Source organism: Esox lucius, chromosome 10 (genome assembly GCF_011004845.1).
Source record: "Esox lucius isolate fEsoLuc1 chromosome 10, fEsoLuc1.pri, whole genome shotgun sequence".
Taxonomy (NCBI): Eukaryota; Metazoa; Chordata; class Actinopteri; order Esociformes; family Esocidae; genus Esox; species Esox lucius.
Genome location: NC_047578.1, coordinates 28,627,347 through 28,647,493, shown reverse-complemented (window position 1 = coordinate 28,647,493; position 20,147 = coordinate 28,627,347). Strand labels below are relative to the sequence as shown.

Below are 20,147 nucleotides of genomic sequence, written 5' to 3'. Positions count from 1 at the left end.
TAATTATTTATTTATATATTTAGACAGTAATTTTTTTGCCATGTTAGCTATACATACAGGTGTGCTCAAAAGTTTGCATACCCTTGGAGAATTGGTAATATATGTACCATTTGTAAAGAAGACACGTCTTTTATTTCTTATGGGTTTCACATTCAACTGTAGGTCATAACAGAATGGCACAATCATAAAACAAAACATGAACTGCCTCTGTTCAATAGTCTGCATACCCTTGGTTCTTAATACTGTGTATTGCCCCCTTTAGCATCAGTTGTCTATAAGGCCTCAAATTCTTACAGGTGGTATAGCTGCCCATTCGTCTTGGCAAAATGCATCCAGGTCATGCAAAATCTTTGGTTGTCTTGCATGAACCGCATGTTTGAGATCTCCCCAGTGTCTTGATGATATTAAGTTCAGGAGACTGATGGCCACTCCAGAACCTTCACCTTCTTCTGCTGTAACCACTGTAGGGTCAACTTGGCCTTGCTCTTAGGGTCATTGTTTTGCTGGAAAGTCCAAGAGCTTTCGTGCAGAAGAATGCAATTGTCTGCCAGTATTTTCTGATAAAATGCTGCATTCATCTTGCCATCAATTTTCACAAGATTCCCTGTGCCTTTAGAACTCACACATCCACAAAACATCAGTGAGCCACCACCATGCTTCACAGTGGGGATGGTATTCTGTTCACTATAGACCTTGTTGACCCCTCTCCAAACATAGCGCTTATGGTTGTGATCATAAAGCTCTTATTCTGGTCTCGTCACTCCAAATAACTGTGTGTCATAGGCTGTGAGACATGTCAAGATATTGTCTGGCATATTGTAACCACGCTTTTTTGTGGCATTTGTAAAGGTTTCTTTCTGGCAACTCGACCATGTAGCTCATTTTTGTTCAAGTATTGTTGTATTGTGCTCCTTTAAACAACCCCACCGTCTTTTTCCAGAGCAGCCTGTATTTCTCCTGAGGTTACCTGTGGGTTTTTCTTTGTATCCCGAACAATTCTTCTGTCAGTTTTGGCTGAAATCTTTCTTGGTTTACCTGACTTGGCTTGAATATTCCTCAAATATTCCACTTCTTAATAAGTGACTAAACATTACTGACTGGCATTTGCAAGGCTTTGGATATCTTTTTATATCATTTTCCATCTTTATAAAGTTCCATTACCTTGTTATGCAGATCTTCTCCCCATGGCTAATATCTAGCCTGCTCATTGCATCCATGAGAGCTAACAAACTCATTGACTATTTATACACAGTCACTAATTGCAATTTAAAAGCCACAAGTGTGGGAAATGCACCTTTAATTGCCATTTTCACCTGTGTGTGTCACCTTGTGTGTCTGTAACAAGGCCAAATATTCAAGGGTATGTAAACTTTTGATCAGGGCCATTTGGGTGATTTCTGTTATCATTATGATTTAAAAAGGAGCCAAACTAATGGCTTCATATGATCACTATCCTTAAATAAAATGTTTTTTGCATGATCAGTCATATTTTCAGAATCAGTGCCAAAACATCACAATTTCTGCCAGGGCAAGAAAACCTATGAGCAGTTTTACAGTTTTAAATTGGTAACCAGTCTAGCAGGCAATCTAAACTTGTAACAGTCCGAATACCAACCTGGCCTAGGGAAAATGTCCTTCAGGAGGCCCCAATTAATTTCTATTAGAAATTCTCATTAGGATATTATTATTCGCATGACATAAGTTGACACAAAAATGTGGAAGAAATAACATTAACATTAACATTACCAAATGTATATCTACCCAAGGGCAAAATGGTGGTTTGCAGGAAATTTGCTTTAAAAAAGGTCTCTCTCCTATGGCATTCAAATAGACTTCTGAAATGTCTGACATTTGTTATACTTAACAATTTTCTCTCTGCCCCAAAGTAATCTATGCCGGACTGTGTAAGCGGAGCTGGCCAAGAACAGCGAATGTCTTTTACTAAGTGAGTGAGTGAGTGACCGACTGACCTACTACCCCTTTTTAAATAGCGTAGTGGTTAAAGATGTGAACCTGCTACCAATAGGTTCCGTGTTCAAAACTCATTACTGTCAAAGCAAATTATGCATTAGGATTTGTTCCGGATAGATAAAAACTTAGCTGACTACAACCTTCAGTAGCTGCGTTATAGTAAGCCTAAAATTAAACTGTTCACTATTTCTGGTGGATTTTCGAAGTATGCGTCCGTGCATGCTTTTATGGTCAGGATAGACAAAAACTTTGCAGGCCACAACCTTCAGTAGCTACAACCTTCAGTAGCTACGTTATAATAAGCCTAAAATTAAACTGTTTATATTGCGCATCCGAGAATTATTTTTGTGGTAATATATAGGCTAGATAAAAACTCCTTGGGCAGTAAAAGAGTAGGGGTTTCCACGATTCTCTCGTCTTTTCACTTGACGAAACATTCAGTTATCATCACCTATATTGATAGTTATTGTATCAACGTCATTCACGAATGAATGAAAAACAAACATTTCTGTGCCATGAAATAGCTTTGGCTGTGTTAAGATCATATTCAGTCTCGCTAGAAATTGCTCAAAGCTTATGACCAAGTAGTAATTTAGATACTAGTCTATTACTGGCTAACAAGCTGTAAAAACAGCCATTGAGGGCAACAATATTTAACACTTTTAATTGCGGGCTGGCTGAACTAGGCTTGCCTGGTTCCTTTTTCTGGTTTTATATTTGCAGGAAATTATCTGTAAAAGAAAATCATTTTGTCTATCTGCATAATGGTAAAATGTGTAGTATTGTATAAAATGTGTTAAAAAATTGTAAAATGTAATTGTGAAATGTTTACAATAACTGGAAATTTGTTGTATAGTTGAATAACAGGAAGTACTAGTACTGAGTAAAGATCATAGGGTAAAATCTGTACATAAAGAGATAAAGAGATTTGGCAACCACATAGATAAAGTAACAGCAGATTATATGGTGATGATGATATGCTTCACTCATACAAATGATGTTGAGTGTGTGCCTGTAGTCAACAGCAAAGGGATAGTGCCAGAAGGTGCATGTGGATAATGCAAATAGACCAGATAGCAACTTGATTAATAAGGTGTCTTATTTAAATGTCTAATGACCTTGGGATTCCACTCCAATGTTAAGCATGCATCCACTGTGCAGATTACTCCTGAGGTTACGTAGTGATGTTTCCTCCAGATTTTGCCCGTCAACACACATTGACCTGAGGGTCATGTGTGTTGGATTTGCTACAGTGGCGATGGCGCTCCTCTGTCCTATAGGTGCTAGGCCTTCCACAGAGCCTTCCCATTAGGCCGCGTTGCGTTGCTGGGGACAACATCAGCATAACCACAGGCTCCAGGAACACATTACAAGAGCTGGACAGCATTGCCTCAGTCCTCCAGGGAACGTTCTTCTGCAGCACAAAACCCACAAAATGTGAGATGTTGTAGGGCGCGTAGCACACCACAAACACAGCCAGAGTGGAAAGAGCCACTGCCAAGACACGCCTCTTCCCGAAGGCAGGCAGGGAGGAGTGCCACACCAAGGCCACACAGCGCAGGGTGCAGGAGGCGGTCACGGCCAATGGCAGCAGGAAGAGGAGGATTCCCATCTCCAGGCGCAATGGCAGCAAAAATTCCAGCTGGTCGTCAGTGAAGTTATCAAAGCAGGCAGACATGTTTGAGGTGGATTTATACACGAAGCTGCCCCCATCCTCCACCGCCAGACCCAGACCCAGGTGTAGCAAAACCACAGCCCACAGGGCAGCGCTGATGAAGCAGGAGATTCGTCCACTCCGGTACAGCTTGTAGCTGATAGGGAAGGCGATGCTGAGGTAGCGGCCAACTGTCACGGCTGTAATGAAGAGGCAGCTACCGTAAATTGAGGAGAACAGGAAGAAGTTGTAGACAGGACAGAGAAATAATGGAAGAGCCCAATTCTGATGGATAGTCTCCAGGGCCTTGACTGGCAGCCATGCTACCAGTGCCAGATTAGCCAGGCACAGGTTCAGAGCATAGATCACGTTTGGCGTGGCTCCCCGCTTGCGAGCCTTGCGGATGTACATGAACATCACCAGCAGGTTTGAGGGCAGACCCAGCAGGAAAGTGAAGGAGTAGACAATGAGAGAGACAAAGATCTTGGTGGACAATTGCATTGCTTCAGCTGACACCTCCTCAAAAGTTCAGGAGTATAAGGGGAACTGCTGTAGATTTGACCTTTGTCTGTCTCAGATTTTCAGTAAAATTCCTGAAAGATGGGTAGGGAAAACAAACCTGTCCTATAGCATGTAGATTGAACGTAGGTTCTCTTGAATCTGCTTGGCAAAAAAAATCACAAAGTACACAGAATAAATCATCACAGTATGTGCTCATCCTCTTCTCCGCAGTAGGCCTCTAACTTCCATGTGTAGACTGTATTCCTCTTGCGAAGACACAACATGCATCAATAATGAAAATAATTTACTGTGCAAACTCCTGTCTTTCCTCCACAGACAGGCTTGGCACTGAGAAAGACTGAAGGATGAGGCAGGGACAAGTATTTTGTGACTGTACTATAGATAGGGCAAGGTTGTGATACTAGAGCGTATATGTTTGTGTGGGCACAAAAAGGCGGGGCACAGTATGACTAGTAGACAAATATACGGAGGTGGCAACTCAAGCAGAAGTATATGACATTTAGAAGGCACCCAAGCATCTTAATGGTCTCCAGGTTGGTAGACAACAGCCAGGGAGCATCTGGGCCATTTAGTGAAATGATTCAGAATAAATGGAAAAAAAAAAAAACATGGCCATCCACCTACATAACAGCCACTCTAAATAAACTTCAGAAAAAGGCAGTAAAATCATAAAAGTGTTACAGATGATGGAAACTGCGTAGGAGAAGGGTAGTTTAAGGTTCAGGTGTTTACTTTCCAGCATTCGTTCTTTTGTATTTTTGCTTTATACAGGGGGAGTTTTTGTTTTTATGTGTGCATTTGGGTGTGTATATGATGCAAATTATTTTGCATGAGAGAGATACAACATTAGATAGTGGTTGGAGTGTAATATCTAAAGGATGACTGTGGAGTGACCGCATATAAAGAACCCATAATTTTCCATGAAAACAAAATCTGATTCCTAAAATACCAATTACAATTTGTCATGGCTACATATACTGTATTACATGATTTCAAAAAAATCTGGAATTTCTCTAAATTGGTTCTGCTTATTTTACTTAAAATGAAATATCTTGGTTATAACATCATAATATATATTCTTCTGCTTCTGATTTTTTGATTGTGAGATATTTTGCTGAGTTGATACAATGTTCTTTCTAATAGGTTCCAATAAGTCTAATCGGCATCTAAAAGTAAATGTACCGGTATTATACAGCCACATGCCTACTGAATGAAATAGCCTATCGAAATGACATGCTGCTCATGTTGTGTAAATTGTTGTGTACCTTGACTTGCTTGCTTTGTTATAAAAAAAAATCCGCTTTCCTTCCTTCTGCACACATTTGCAACCTGGCCAAAACCAGACTTTCTACACAGTCATATATAATGTAACATCATATCTTACACAGCCTGACTTCCATACAGTCTAACTATTGTCTCTTTCACTGACAAGTTAAACAGATTCTACGCATGTTTCGACAGAGACAACAAAGAGCCATGCACTAAACGGTGCTGGTTTTGATGACCTCCCCGGGCGTGTGCTTAGAGCATGTGCTGGGCAGCTGGCCGAGGTCTTTCTGACATTTTCCACATGTCACTGACCCAAGCAGTTTTTTTAATGTGCTTCAAGACCGCAAGCATTGTGCCAGTGCCAAAGCAGTCGACTCCGTCTAGCCTGAAAAACTTCTGACTTGTCACACTCACCCCCACGATCAAGAAGTGCTTAAAAACTAGTTCTGGCCCACCTTAAGTCCTGCCTCCCGCCAACACTGGATCCCTACCAGTTTGCCTGCTGGTCGAACAGGTCTACAGAGGATGCCATCTCTACAGCTTTGCACTCTGCCCTGACCCACCTGGACTTAACCAACACCTATGTGAGAATGCTGTTCATAAACTTTAGCTCAAGCATTCAACATGGTCATCAACTCTAGGCTTGTCAACAAACTCCATGACCTGGGGATCAGCACCTCTCTCTGCAACTGGACTTCGGACTTCCTAACCAACAAACCCCAGTCTGTCAGGTTAGACAACTTTCCTTCCTCCACCCTGATCCTGAACACTAGGCTGTGTGCTGACCCCCTTCCTGTACTCCCTCTTCACCCACAACTGCGTTCCTGTACACAGTTCCAACACCATCGTCAAGATTGCAGACGACACCATGGTGGTAGGCCTGATCAGTGAAAATGACGAGTCAGCCTACAGGGAGGAGGTCAAGTGCCTGGCGGCATTGACTATTTATACACAGCAACAACCTGACCCTCAACAAAAAGACAACTAAGGAACTCATTATGGATTACAGGAAGTCTAAAGGCTGCAGTCACGCCCCAGTTCTCATCAATGAATGGTGATGAGAGCTTTTTCCTGAGATGAACTGCATTGTGGGATTGTTGACGTGCTGTACCCTGCCTGCTGTTACCTACCTGGCTACCTGCCAAACTTTTTCGAATTTACTCGATATAAACTAATTGGTCAAAATTCTATTTTAGAGTTTTACCAACGCAATATTTATCTGTTGACCTCTTACCCAACTTTTCTACACCGGGACTCTTTTTGGACATAATTAACAGAACTACTCACCCCTGAACACCCGAGGCTAAGTATCATTACAATGCCTTTTCACTGTAATTGTTGTAGCAACAACACGGAGGAGAATGTTCGTCTTAAGTTAAAGATAGCAGAGTTAGAGGCTCGGCTTCTGACGCAAATGCCAGGCAAGGATTATGCTAGTGTAGAAATAGAAAAATCTGCGTCAGTGCCACCAGGTAGAAACGATAGTTTTGTTAGCCCCCCGGCACAGCTCCTGCAGCCGGGCAATAACTTTCTCTTGGTCACTGGGAAGAAATGCCGTCGACCAGTTAAACCTGAATCGTTGCTAAAACCAACTGAGACTTTGAACAGGTTTTCCCCACTGGAGTCGGAGTCAAGGCCCGAGCCGTCTTCGGAGGGGAATGGTCGGCAGGCATGTTCTACCGGTGGACTTGAAAAACTGAAAACTTTAGTCATTGGCGATTCCATCACACGCAGTATTAGACTAAAGAATCAGCCGGCGATCGTACATTGTTTACCGGGGGGCAGAGCCACCGACGTAGCCGCAAATCTGGGGTTGGTGCTAGCGAAGTCTAAAACTGGCAAGTATAGAGAGTACAGAGATATTGTTATCCACGTTGGCACCAACGATGTTAGGATGAAACAGTCAGAGGTTACGAAGCAGAACATAGCATCAGCGTGTAAATTAGCTAGAAAGATGTGTCGGCATCAAGTAATTGTCTCTGGCCCCCTCCCAGCTAGGGGTGGTGACGAGCTCTACAGCAGACTTGCGCAACTCAATCGCTGGCTGAAAACGGAGTTCTGCCCGTCGCAGGAGGTAGAGTTTGTAGATAACTGGCCTTCTTTTTGGGACTCTCCCAGAAATAGGGCCAGGCCTGATCTGCTGAGGAATGACGGACTCCATCCTAGCTGGAGTGGTGCTCTTCTTTTGTCTAGGAACATTGACAGGAGTCTCACTCCTATAGCTTTAACATGAGATAGGGTGCAGGTCAGGCTGCAGGCTGTTAGCCAGCCTGCTAGCATAGTGGAGTCTGTCAATAGCATAGCCAGAGTAGTTAGTACAGCTTTACCTATTGCCACTGTAACTCGTTCCAGGCTGAGAAAAGTTAAACAAGGTAGTGCTAACAAAAACAACCTTATTAAGATAAAGCCTTCCTCCACCTCGGTCAAAAATAAAAATAATTGTATCACTTCGCATCTCAAAATGGGACTCCTAAATATTAGATCTCTTGCTCCAAAGGCAGTTGCGGTAAATGAATTAATCTCTGATCATAAACTAGATGCTATTGGTTTATGTGAAACGTGGCTAAAGCCTAATGAATTCACTGCCTTAAATGAGGCCTCTCCTCCTGGCTATACTAGTGATCATATCCCTCGTGCATCCCGAAAAGGAGGGGGTGTCGCTAATATTTATGACAGTAAATATAAACTTACTCTCAAACATATCACAGAGTTTCATTCTTTAGAAGTTTTACTCATGAAAGTTAACCAGGCCGATAAATAATTTTACATAGCTACTATTTATAGGCCCCCCGGGCCATACACATTGTTCCTCAATGAGTTTCCAGAATTTTGTCTAACCTTGTAGTCATGGCAGATAGTATTTTTGGCGATTTCAATATCCATATGGAAAACCCCTATGATCCTCTTCAAAAAGCCTTTCAAGCCATAATCGACTCAATGGGTTTCATCCAACATGTCTCAGGTCCAACACATTGCCACAATCATACCTTAGATTTAGTCCTGTCACGAGAAATAGATATTGTAGATCTAATAATTTACCCCCAAAATCCTGGATTATCGGATCACTGTCTTATTACATTTACCGTTAAAACAAGAAATTCACTTGCCCCCCAAACAATGAGTTTCAAAAGCCGTACTATAAATTCTCGGATTACAAATAAATTCCTTGATATTCTTACTAGTTCGCTCATAAATGACAGAGTAAATAAATCTGTAAACGATCAAATCGAGGATCTAAACTCAATACTGCGAAATACATTAGACATAGTTGCACCACTAAAAACTAAAGAAATACGCAACAAGAAACTTGCTCCTTGGTACACCGGCAATACTAGAGCACTTAAGCAAGCCTCCAGAAAATTGGAGCGAAAGTGGCGCTCCACCAAGTTGGAAGTATTTAGACTAGCCTGGATAGACAGTACAGTACAATACCGAAAATCACTCACGTCTGCTCGATCAGCTTATTTCTCCAACCTGATTGAGGCGAACAAAAACAATCCAAAATTTCTCTTTGATACAGTTGCAAAGTTAACAAAAAAGCAAAGCTTAGCAAGTGAAGTGGGTCTTCACTTTAGTTGTAATGAATACATGAACTACTTTGATGAAAAGATCGGCACCATTAGAAAACAAATAACTGAATCCCTAAATAGTTATGGTCCTAAAAATCTCGGTTGGCCGGAAAATTTCCGGAGCCTCCCTGATCAGGTGTCAATGGGGACACTTGAGTTTTTTGATACCGTATCGCTCGACACATTTACAAAATCTGTAATGAGTTCTAAACCCACAAACTCTCAGCTAGACCCGATTCCTACAAAATTACTTAAGGAGTTATTTCCTGTGCTTGGTCAGGCAATGCTGAACATAATAAATTGCGGAAATTAAGCCTCTTCTAAAAAAATCTAATCTAGATCCCGACATATTAAACAATTATAGGCCAATATCGAACCTCCCGTTCCTCTCAAAAATCTTAGAAAAATGTGTTTCCCAACAACTGAATGCCTTCCTAAAGACAAAAAACATTTATGAAATATTCCAGTCTGGTTTTAGATCCCATCATAGTACTGAGACTGCACTCGTGAAGGTAACAAATGACCTTCTAATGGCCTCAGACAAAGGTTCCGCATCCGTCCTGTTGCTTCTTGATCTTAGTGCTGCTTTTGACACTATTGATCACTCCCTTCTCTTAGAGAGACTGGAAACCAATATTGGGCTACGTGGACATGTTCTAGCCTGGTTTAAATCTTATTTATCTGAAAGATATCAGTTCGTTAGTGTGGATGGCATATCCTCTGACAAGTCAAAGGTATGCTTTGGAGTTCCTCAAGGCTCGGTTCTGGGCCCATTACTTTTCTCACTATACATGCTCCCTCTGGGCGATGTAATCCGAAATCACAATATTAACTTTCACTGTTATGCTGATGACACACAGTTATATATTTCAATGAAGCATGCGTTTCAGATATTAGGAAGTGGATGACAGAGAATTTCTTGCTCTTAAACTCAAATAAAACAGAAATGCTCCTTTTAGGACCCAAAAAACAAAGAGCGTTGTTAGCAGATCTCACTGTGAACCTCGATGGCTGCATGGTCGTATCCCAAAAAACTGTAAAAAACCTTGGCGTTACCCTTGACCCTGACCTGTCCTTTGAAGAACATATAAAATATGTCTCAAGAGTTGCTTATTTTCATCTTCGAAACATCGCAAAAATTAGAAACTTCCTATCAAAAACTGATGCAGAAAAATTTATCCATGCTTTCGTTACTTCTAGATTAGATTACTGCAATGCTCTTCTCTCTGGTTATCCAGACAAATTAATAAATAAACTTCAATTAGTGCTGCACACAGCTGCTAGAATCCTAACTAGAACAAAAAAATGTGAACACATTACTCCTGTCCTGGCATCCTTACATTGGCTGCCTGTTAGGGTTAGGGCTGATTTTAAGGTTTTACTCTTAACCTATAAATCAATACATGGACTTGCTCCTACTTACCTTGCTGAAATGATCCAGCCATACATACCTACACGTAACCTTAGATCGCAAGACGCAGGCCTTTTAATTGTACCTAGAATTTCTAAACAAACAATTGGCGGCAGGGCCTTTTCTCATAGAGCTCCACTCCTGTGGAATGATCTGCCAATTAAGGTTAGAAATGCAAACTCAGTGTCTTCAAGTGTCTACTAAAAACTCATCTCTACAGCACGGTTTATAATTAGGTGTAGCCTGGCCCGGGGGCGTGAAGGTGACCAGTAGGCTTGATACTGTCCACCCTTGCTGTCTTGCCAGGTGGGCTCTCGTCGCCACTGGGATGCCCTCCCTCCAATGCCCTTCGGGGGAAGAGTCACTGGCTTGTTGTTGACTCTCTATTGCGCACTTGTGCAGTTGGGCTGTACGCTGCTAGCAATACTCGGCCCTCATTCAGGGGGGTTGCGGTTGGTGGGTGTCCCTTTGGTTGATGCCTGGCAATGTGGTTGGATTGATTTCCTGCCTGTTGGGCCCTGTCCGGGGCCTCCCCCGGGTAGGGCCACAGTGTCACCGGACCCCCCCGTCTCAGTTTCCAAGGTGTTACGCTGCTATATTATTGTGCTGGGGGACATGAGGGATGTACTACTAACTTTTCTCAGTTTCCTCCAATTTTAAATTTTAGAAGGAGATGAGGTCCTGGTCCACACCTGCGGATTACCTGGTTTGGGGGGACCGTTGCTGTTCCTGTCCTTGTCCACCTGGTCATACTTCTGACCTAGTCTAAAATCAAACATACTCTGGATTTAGCTAAGAGAAATTTATTTATTCTTCCAATTGGACTCTTAATATCTCACCCGGCACAGCCAGAAGAGGACTGGTCACCCCTCTGAGCCTGGGTCCTCTCTAGATTTCTTCCTAAAATTCGACCTTCTTAGGGAGTTTTTCCTAGCCACTGAAATTCAACACTACTGTTGTTTGCTCCTTGGGGTTTAAGGCCGGGTGTCTCTGTAAAGCACTTTGTGACAACTGCTGTTGTAAAAAGCGCTTTATAAATAAATTTTGATTGATTGATTGATTGATCAATGGCACTGAGCTGGAGTATGTGCTTCAAATTCCTGGGTGTTCAAATCTCCAAGGACCTCTCTGGGACCCTCAACACCTCAGCCATGGTTTAAAAGGCACAGCAGCACCTGTACTTTTTGAGGCTGAAGAAGGCCCATCTATCCTCCAAGATCCTTGTGAATTTTTACCGCTGCACAATCGAGAGCATTCTAACTGCGCCACAGTGTAGTTTAGCGTTTGCTCAGTAGCCGAATGGAAGCAACAGCTGGTGAAAACCCACATCACTGCTGCCCAGCTCCCAGCCATCGTAGACCTCCAGCACAAGCGGTGTCAGCACAGGGCGCACAACATCATCAGGGACCCTTCACATCCATGACACAAACTGTTTGCACTCCTACCATCAGGCAGGCGGTACAAGTTTCTTCGTTCCCACACAAGCAGACTCAGAAACAGTTTCTTCCCATCTACTGTAACCCTGTTGATCTCTGTGACCCATCACTAACTATCCCCCCAGCCTCTCAGGGACCTTGTTGCACTACTCCCTTTGTACTACCAGACTCTGACACTGCCTTGCAAAATCTGATAAGGTAGTTTTCCAGTTGTTACAGGTACGTGTGTACCTCGGGAACTTCCCTGCTGCTATCCCTGCATTTCAGATGCACATGGCACCTTGCACCTTCATCTTGCCTTTATTATACACTTAGAATTGCCATCGTACTTGCATTTTTCAGTTGCTACATGTATATGTCTACCTTTGAGACCTCATTGCTACTATCTCTGCACATGCTACCTTACTCCTTCAAATTGCCTCGATTGCACATTTAGAATACTATTTAGAATTGCCATTTGTACCCACACAACTATTTATCCCACTTGTAACATACACTATATTTAATACTTGTAAATGTTCTGCCCTCCTCTATTTGCCTTAATGTAGTACATTCTACATGTAATACACATATACTAAATACTTGTACATTTTTAATACTTGTACAGTTATTTCCCCACAATTTCAGAAACAAAATAAATTCAGACTGTTTTAAACACAAATAAATCACACAGAAAAAAGCTCTGACCTAGACTTTTTATATCTCTTACCGTACCTATGTGAGCAGGTAAAAGATGTGTGGTTATGGGATCTCCTGATCTGCATCTTATTTCAAGCTTAATAAGTTTCTTAGTTCAAGCTACAAAATATTTATTGAGGATGCATGTTGTGTTGGGCAGGCTATCATTACATGGCTACCTTTCACCTTTTTCAACTTCTAAATAGAATGGCAGGTCATTAGCTTGAATGGGAGCCAACTTAGAACATAATGTTGATGGTATCAGAACAATGGACATTTAATTGCAAGGTATTTTATTTAACCTTTTCATTTTAGCAGGGGAGGTTGTGCTGAGACAAAAGGTCTCTTTTGAAGATTACCCCTGCACTGACACAAGTAATACACCCCGGTCCAAAAAAAACTATTCATAAGACACACACGAGGGCTCAGAGGTGGACTTGTCCATCACCCGGGCTGAAGTCACAGAGGTGGTCAAGAAACTCCTCGGTGGCAAGGCACCGGGGGTGGATGAGATCCACCCTGAGTACTTCAAGTCTGTGGATGTTGTGGGGATGTCTTGGTTGACACGCCTGTGCAACATCGCGTGGCAGTCGGGGACAGTGCCTCTGGGATGGCAGACCGGGGTGGTGGTCCCTCTTTTTAAGAAGGGGGACCGGAGGGTGTGTTCCAACTATAGGGGGATCACACTTCTCAGCCTCCCCGGGAAAGTCTATGCCAGGGTTCTGGAGAGGAGAATACGGCCGATAGTAGAACCTCGGATTCAGGAGGAACAGTGTGGTTTTCGTCCGGGCCGTGGAACACTGGACCAGCTCTATACCCTCTACGGGGTGTTGGAGGGTTCATGGGAGTTTGCCCAACCAATCCACATGTGTTTTGTGGATTTGGAGAAGGCATTCGACTGTGTCCCTCGCGGCACCTTGTGGAGAGTGCTTCGGGAATATGGGGTCCTGGGTCCTTTGCTAAGGTCTGTCCCTGTACAACCGAAGCAGGAGCTTGGTCCACATTGCCGGCAGTAAGTCAGACTTGTTCCCAGTGCATGTTGGACTCTGGCAGGGCTGCCCTTTGTTGCCTGTTCTCTTCGTAATTTTTATGGACAGAATTTCTAGGCGCAGCCAGGGGCCGGAAGGTGTCAGGTTTGGGGACCACACAATTCTGCTCTTTGCAGATGATGTTGTCGTGTTGGCCCCTTCACACCAGGACCTTCAGCATGCACTGGGACGGTTTGCAGCGTGTGTGAAGCGGTGGGGATGAGAATCAGTACCTCCAAATCCGAGGCCATGGTCCTCAGTCGGAAAAGGGTGGCTTGCCCACTTCAGGTTGGTGGAGAGTGGAGGAGTTTAAGTATCTAGGGGTCTTGTTCACGAGTGAGGGAAGGATGGAGCGGGAGATTGACAGACGGATCGGTGCAGCTTCTGCAGTAATGCAGTCGATGTATCGGTCTGTCGTGGTGAAGAAAGAGCTGAGCCACAAGGCGAAGCTCTCGATTTACCGGTCAATCTACGTTCCTACTCTCACCTATGGTCATGAGCTTTGGGTCATGACCGAAAGGACAAGATCCCGGATACAGGCGGCCGAAATGAACTTTCTCCGCAGGGTGGCTGGGCGATCCCTTAGAGAGAGAAGCTCAGAGTAGAGCCGCTGCTCCTCCACATCGAGAGGGGTCAGCTGAGGTGGCTTGGGCATCTGTTTCGGATGCCTCCGGAACGCCTTCCTGGGAAGGTGTTCCAGTCCCGTCCCACCGGGAGGAGACCCCGGGGAAGACCTAGGACACGCTGGAGGGACTATCTCCCGGCTGGCCTGGGAACGCCTCGGTGTCCCCCCGGAAGAGCTAGAGGAAGTGTCTGGGGAGAGGGAAGTCTGGGCATCCATGCTTAGACTGCTGCCCCCGCGACCCGGCCCCGGATAAGCGGAAGATGATGACGATGATGACACACATTCTTCATGGAAATATTCCATTATCATCATATTGAGTTGCCCTAGAGGCACCAATATATTCACTTTAAAGTGATCTTGGAATTTATTCCAAATGTGAGGTGCTGAAACAAAAGTGAATCTACCTAAATTGTTGGATATTAAAGAGAGATATTTGCATATCTGTATGTCAGCAGAGAGATAATGTAAGTTGGTAATTTATGCAGGAGAGCCTTGTATAAAAAAGTGTGAACTGCATTAATCTTAGTTATTTCAAAGAGGGACAGATAATTTTCTAAAAGAGAGCAATGTTGTATACTGAAACAATCACTTGTAACAGAGGTTGAAGCATTCATAAATATAATCAATAACCGGCATGAAAGTGAACTTAATTTGCTTTCTGGTAGATAATGTAAGGCATGACCTATTTCTATATGCAAGTTCATATGCAAGTTTAATTTTAAAGGAAAGATTTTAATAATTCCAAATACCCAAGTATTTGTATGCAGAAACATGTTCATTATGAGCACCGTGGAGAGGAATCAAGCAAAAATTCACCTTCACCTTTTTAAAATTAAGAAAATAAAATACATTAATTTGTTTTTTCTGATTTTAACAAAAACAGATATCTGTAGGGTATTAAAGGCAGATTGTGGTCCATAAAGAGCCTGGTCAACCAAAGGAGCAGTTGCACTTAAGACAAAGCTTCTGACAAAACACAGATGTAACAGATGGAAAGCACATAAAGTCAGTGTTTCTTTGGTAAATGATGGCAGACAGCATTGTTAACATGAGGAAAATCAAATAACATTCACCTGAAGCAGGGTGAGATGGGCATGGTGATATTGAATGTATGCAATAAGAATTGTATATGGATGTGCATGGGTAACATCATACAGTGGGGAGAACAAGTATTTGATTTTGCAGGTTTTCCTACTTACAAAGCATGTAGAAGTCTGTCATTTTTATCATAGGTACTATTCAACTGTGAGTAACAGAATGTACAGCTAAAATCCAGAAATTCTCATTGTATGATATTTAAGTAATTAATTAGCATTTTATTGCATGACATAAGTATTTGATACATTGAACTTAATATTTGGTACAGAAACCTTTGTTTGGAATTACCGAGATCATACATTTCCTGTAGTTCTTGACCAGGTTTGCCCACACTGCAGCAGGGATTTTGACCCACTCCTCCATACAGACTTTCTCCAGATCCTTCAGGTTTTGGGACTGTCGCTGGGCAATCTGGACTTTCAGCTCCCTCCAAAGATTTCTTATTGGGTCCAGGTCTGGAGACTGGCTAGGCCACTCCAGGACCTTGAGATGCTTCTTACAGAGCCACTCCTCAGTTGCTCTGGCTGTGTGTTTCGGGTCGTTGTTATGCTGGAAGACCCAGCCACGACCCATCTTCAATGCTCTTACTGAGGGAAGGAGGTTGTTGGCCAAGATCTCGCGATACATGGCCCCATCCATCCTCCCCTCAATACGGTGCAGTCGTCCTGCACAATTTGCAAAAAAGCATCCCCAAAGAATGATGTTTCCACCTCCATGCTTCACGGTTGGGATGATGTTCTTGGGGTTGTACTCATCCTTCTTCTTCCTACAAACATGGCGAGTGGAGTTTAGACCAAAAAGCTATTTTTTTTCTAATCAGACCACATGACCTTCTCCCATTCCTATTCTGGATCATCATTGGCAAACTTCAGACGGGCCTGGACATGCGCTGGCTTGAGCAGAGGGACCTTGCGTGCGCTGCAGGATTTTAATCAATGACGGCATAGTGTGTTACTAATGGTTTTCTTTGAGACTGTGGTGCCAGCTCTCTTCAGGTCATTGACCAGGTCCTGCCGTGTAGTTCTGGGCTGATCCCTCACCTTCCTCATGATCATTGATCATGAGGTGAGATCTTGCATGGAGCCCCAGACCGAGGGAGATTGACCGTCATCTTGAACTTCTTCTATTTTCTAATAATTGCGCCAACAGTTGTTGCCTTCTCACCAAGCTGCTTGCCTATTGTCCTGTAGCCCATCCAAGCCTTGTGCAGGTCTACAATTTTATCCCTGATGTCCTTACACAGCTCTCTGTTCTTGGCCATTGTGGAGAGGTTGGAGTCTGTTTGATTGAGTGTGTGGACAGGTATCTTTTATACAGGTTACGAGTTCAAACAGGTCCAGTTAATACAGGTAATGAGTGGAGAACAGGAGGGCTTCTTAAAAAAAAACTAACAGGTCTGTGAGAGCTGGAATTCTTACTGGTTGGTACGTGATCAAATACTTATGTCATGCTTATTGTAGATTCCGTCTCTCACAGTTGAAGTGTACCTATGATAAAAATTACAGACCTCTACATGCTTTGTAAGTAGGAAAACCTGCAAAACCGGCAGTGTATTAAATACTTGTTCTCCCCACTGTAACTATGGTGTAAGTTATTTTTTGCTGCTAAATAAATATTTTTCTCCTTCCTCCTTTCTAAAAGATACCATCTGACATTAACAAACACATTTGAAAACATATGATTGAGCAAGGCTGTGTTTGCATTTTATTATCAATTACTCACTTTCCTGTGGGTGTATACTTAGGTTTTTATCTAGCTGCCGTATTGCATGAAGCAAAGGACACAGCCTAACACTCATCATACCCATGACAGAATCAAAATAACCTGTTGATTTGCATCCCAAGTTCTCTATATAGTATAAAAGTACATATATTACCAGTCAAAAATGTTGAACCATACACATCAAGTGAATTGATAAGTCTGTACAAACTTTGGACTGGTTCTGTATTGTTGATCAAATGAAGTGCACTACAAAAATTAAATAGAACAGAAATTGGATGAAACAATGCCTCAACAAGATGAACACTGTAACTAATTATATTGCTCAATAAATATGCTGACCTTAAATAACCACAAATCAGATTTGCATCTGAAAAATTTTTACTTTTAGAGGTACAATCTGCCTCCCTCAGAAACTGGATATGTAGGTCAACCTAAGCATAATTTCTGATTATTCTTAAGATTTATTGTCTTGCTATTGTATGATTCTGTTGACAAGTAAGAGACTGTGAAATATAAAGGAAAGTGTGCTATTTATTTATTTAATTAATGATGTTGCTCAATAAACAGAGAGAACAGTACTGCTAAGATAAAACATCTTAAAGATATGCTGTTGTGATAAGAGCAGTGGGAGTTGCAGGAAGCATATGCAGAGTTTCACAATGTGCTGTATTTATTTGTGGCTCTTTTAAGGAGCTTCTAAGGTAAGGTGTTACAGCTCTACAGTACTGTGCAAAAATCTTAGGTCAACAAATAAATGTTTAGAAAGCCATTTATCTGTGCATTAAGACATATTAGCACTGTGTAAAATGTAATTTCTAATGAATATTTTAGCACTTTGACTAGTCCTTCAGGGTTCCTGTTGTTCAACTGACATTCTATGATTATCTACGTCTCCTGGATCTATGACTGTGTGCAACTTGCATTCATGGCTACATCATGGCAACAGCTATTCTTTGCATGTGCATTCAGCAAGGACTAGTTGTGTCATCTGTGTGGTTGGAAAGTAATATAAAAATGAAACTTCACAATGTAAGGGCAGAGCCACTCATGACATAACTCTGTGCTGGTCTCCATACCCATATACCCTATCGTTCAAAGGTTTGGGGTCACTTAGAAATGTCCTTGTTTTCCATTAAAACACATTAAATTAGTTTGAATAGGAAATTAGTCATTGACAAGGTTAGAAATAATTTTTGATTGAAATTGTAATTGTGTCCTTCAAACTTTGCTTTCGTCAAAGAATCCTCCATTTGCAGCAATTACATTCTTGCAGACTTTTGACGTAGTTGTAATTTGTTGAAGTAATCTGAAGAGACTTCACCCCATGCTTCCTTATGCACCTCCCACAAGTTGGATTGGCTTCATGGGTACTTCTTTCCATATGATCACGCTGCTCCACAACAGCTCAATAGGGTTAAGATCCGGTGCTGGGCTGGCCCCTCCACTATATAAACAATACCAACTGACTGCGTCTTCCCAAAATAGTTCTTGCATAGTTTGGAGTTGTACTTTGGGTCAGTGTCCTTTCGTATATGGCTTTGCCCTACCCAGTGAATCCCTTTGACCCTGATCTCCCACTTTCCCACCATCACATTGCCTCCACCATGCTTGACAGGTGGCATCAAGCACTCCTCCAGCATCTTTTTATTTGGTCTGTGTCTCTTGAATGTTCTTCTTAGGGATCCAAACACCTCAAATCTCAAACACTGCAACTCTGACTAGAAGGCCAGCATCCTGGAGTGATCTCATCACTGTTGACATTGAGACTGGTGGTTTGCAGGCATTATTTAATGAAGCTGTTGGTTGAGGACCTGTGAGGCACCTGTTTGTATTTGTCCTCTTGCTCAGATGTGCACTGGGGCCTCTCACTCTTCTTTCTATTATGGTTAGAATCAGTAAGCACTGTTCTGTGAAGGGAGTAGTAGTGTTGTACAAGATCTTCAGTTTCCTGGTAATTTCTCAAATGGAATAGCCTTCATTTCTCAGAATAAGAAAAATCAAACCCACAATTGCTGATGCTCCAGATACCCAACTAGTCTAAAGGACAGTTTTAATGCTTCTTTAATCAGCACCACAGACTGGCAAGCTTTATAAAGTTCCATTACCTTATTATGCAGGTTTTTGACAGTTATTTTCTGCTCCCAATGGCTCATTATCTATCATGCTCACTGCATCCACGTGAGAGCTAACAAACTCATTGACTATTTATACACAGATACTAATTCCAATTTAAAAAGCCACAGGTGTGGGAAATGCACTTTTAATTGCCATTTTCACATGTGTCGCCTTGTGTGTCTGTAACAATGGCAAATATTCAAGGGTATGTCAACTTTTGATCAGGGCCATTTGGGTGATTTCTGTTATCATTATAATTTAAAAAGGGGCAAAACAACTATGTGATAATAAATGGCTTCATGTGATCACTATCCTTAAATAAAATAGTTTTTTTGCATGATCAGTCATATTTTCAAAATCAATGCCAAACTTTCACAATTTCTGCCATGGTGTGTAAACTTATGCACAACTGTACACTGGGAACGGAGGAACTTAAATAGAGACAGTGATTAAGGAAATAGGTGAGGGTGATAAACAAAATAAAAAACAAGTCTGTGATCCAAACAAGGGAGAATCTGACAGTGACAGTAATTTCGCCAGGATGTGACAATTTTCAGTTAAAGAAGACCGGAATTAGTGTTAGTAGTTAGTGTAGGGTATATTGTGTCAGAATTGTGATTTATGGCCCTGGGGGGGCGGGACTTCCATATTGATGTGACAGGTGGGCGGGACATCCGGTTTGTAGGGTGGGACTTCCGGTATGACGTATGTTAGGGTGGGACTTCCAGTATGACGTATGTTAGTGTGGGACTTCCAGTATGACGTATGTTAGGGTGGGCCTTCAGGAGTGACGTATGCATGTCCGGTGACTTTGTGATTTATGATTACATTGATGTGTCAGTGTTTGATGTTTTACAACGTCTGATGAGCAAACCAGACTAGTGTTATAACAGGTGGGCTATGTTTGATGATTAACAAATGGGGCTTAGGGTTCCGGAATGTTAAATTCCCAGGCAGTAAATAAGTGTTGTGTCAGCGGTGAGGTGTCTGGTGTACAGCAAATGGTGTTCGACAAATATAAAACCAGTTATCAATGCTGCTATCAATGT

The 20,147-nt window shown here is 42.3% G+C and overlaps 1 protein-coding gene across 1 annotated transcript; it reads right to left on the bottom strand.

Moving 5' to 3' along the window:
• Positions 1 to 3,178: 3,178 nt before the first annotated feature.
• On the bottom strand, positions 3,179 to 4,126 carry LOC105007928 (free fatty acid receptor 2). The gene has a single exon (XM_010867062.2). The coding sequence runs from the start codon at positions 4,124 to 4,126 to the stop codon at positions 3,179 to 3,181; it is 948 nt and encodes a 315-aa protein (XP_010865364.2).
• Positions 4,127 to 20,147: the final 16,021 nt, after the last annotated feature.

Excerpts from the sequence above, each read along its gene's own strand:
- LOC105007928 (XM_010867062.2), bottom strand. The coding sequence starts at position 4,126 with ATGCAATTGTCCACCAAGATCTTTGTCTCTCTCATTGTCTACTCCTTC.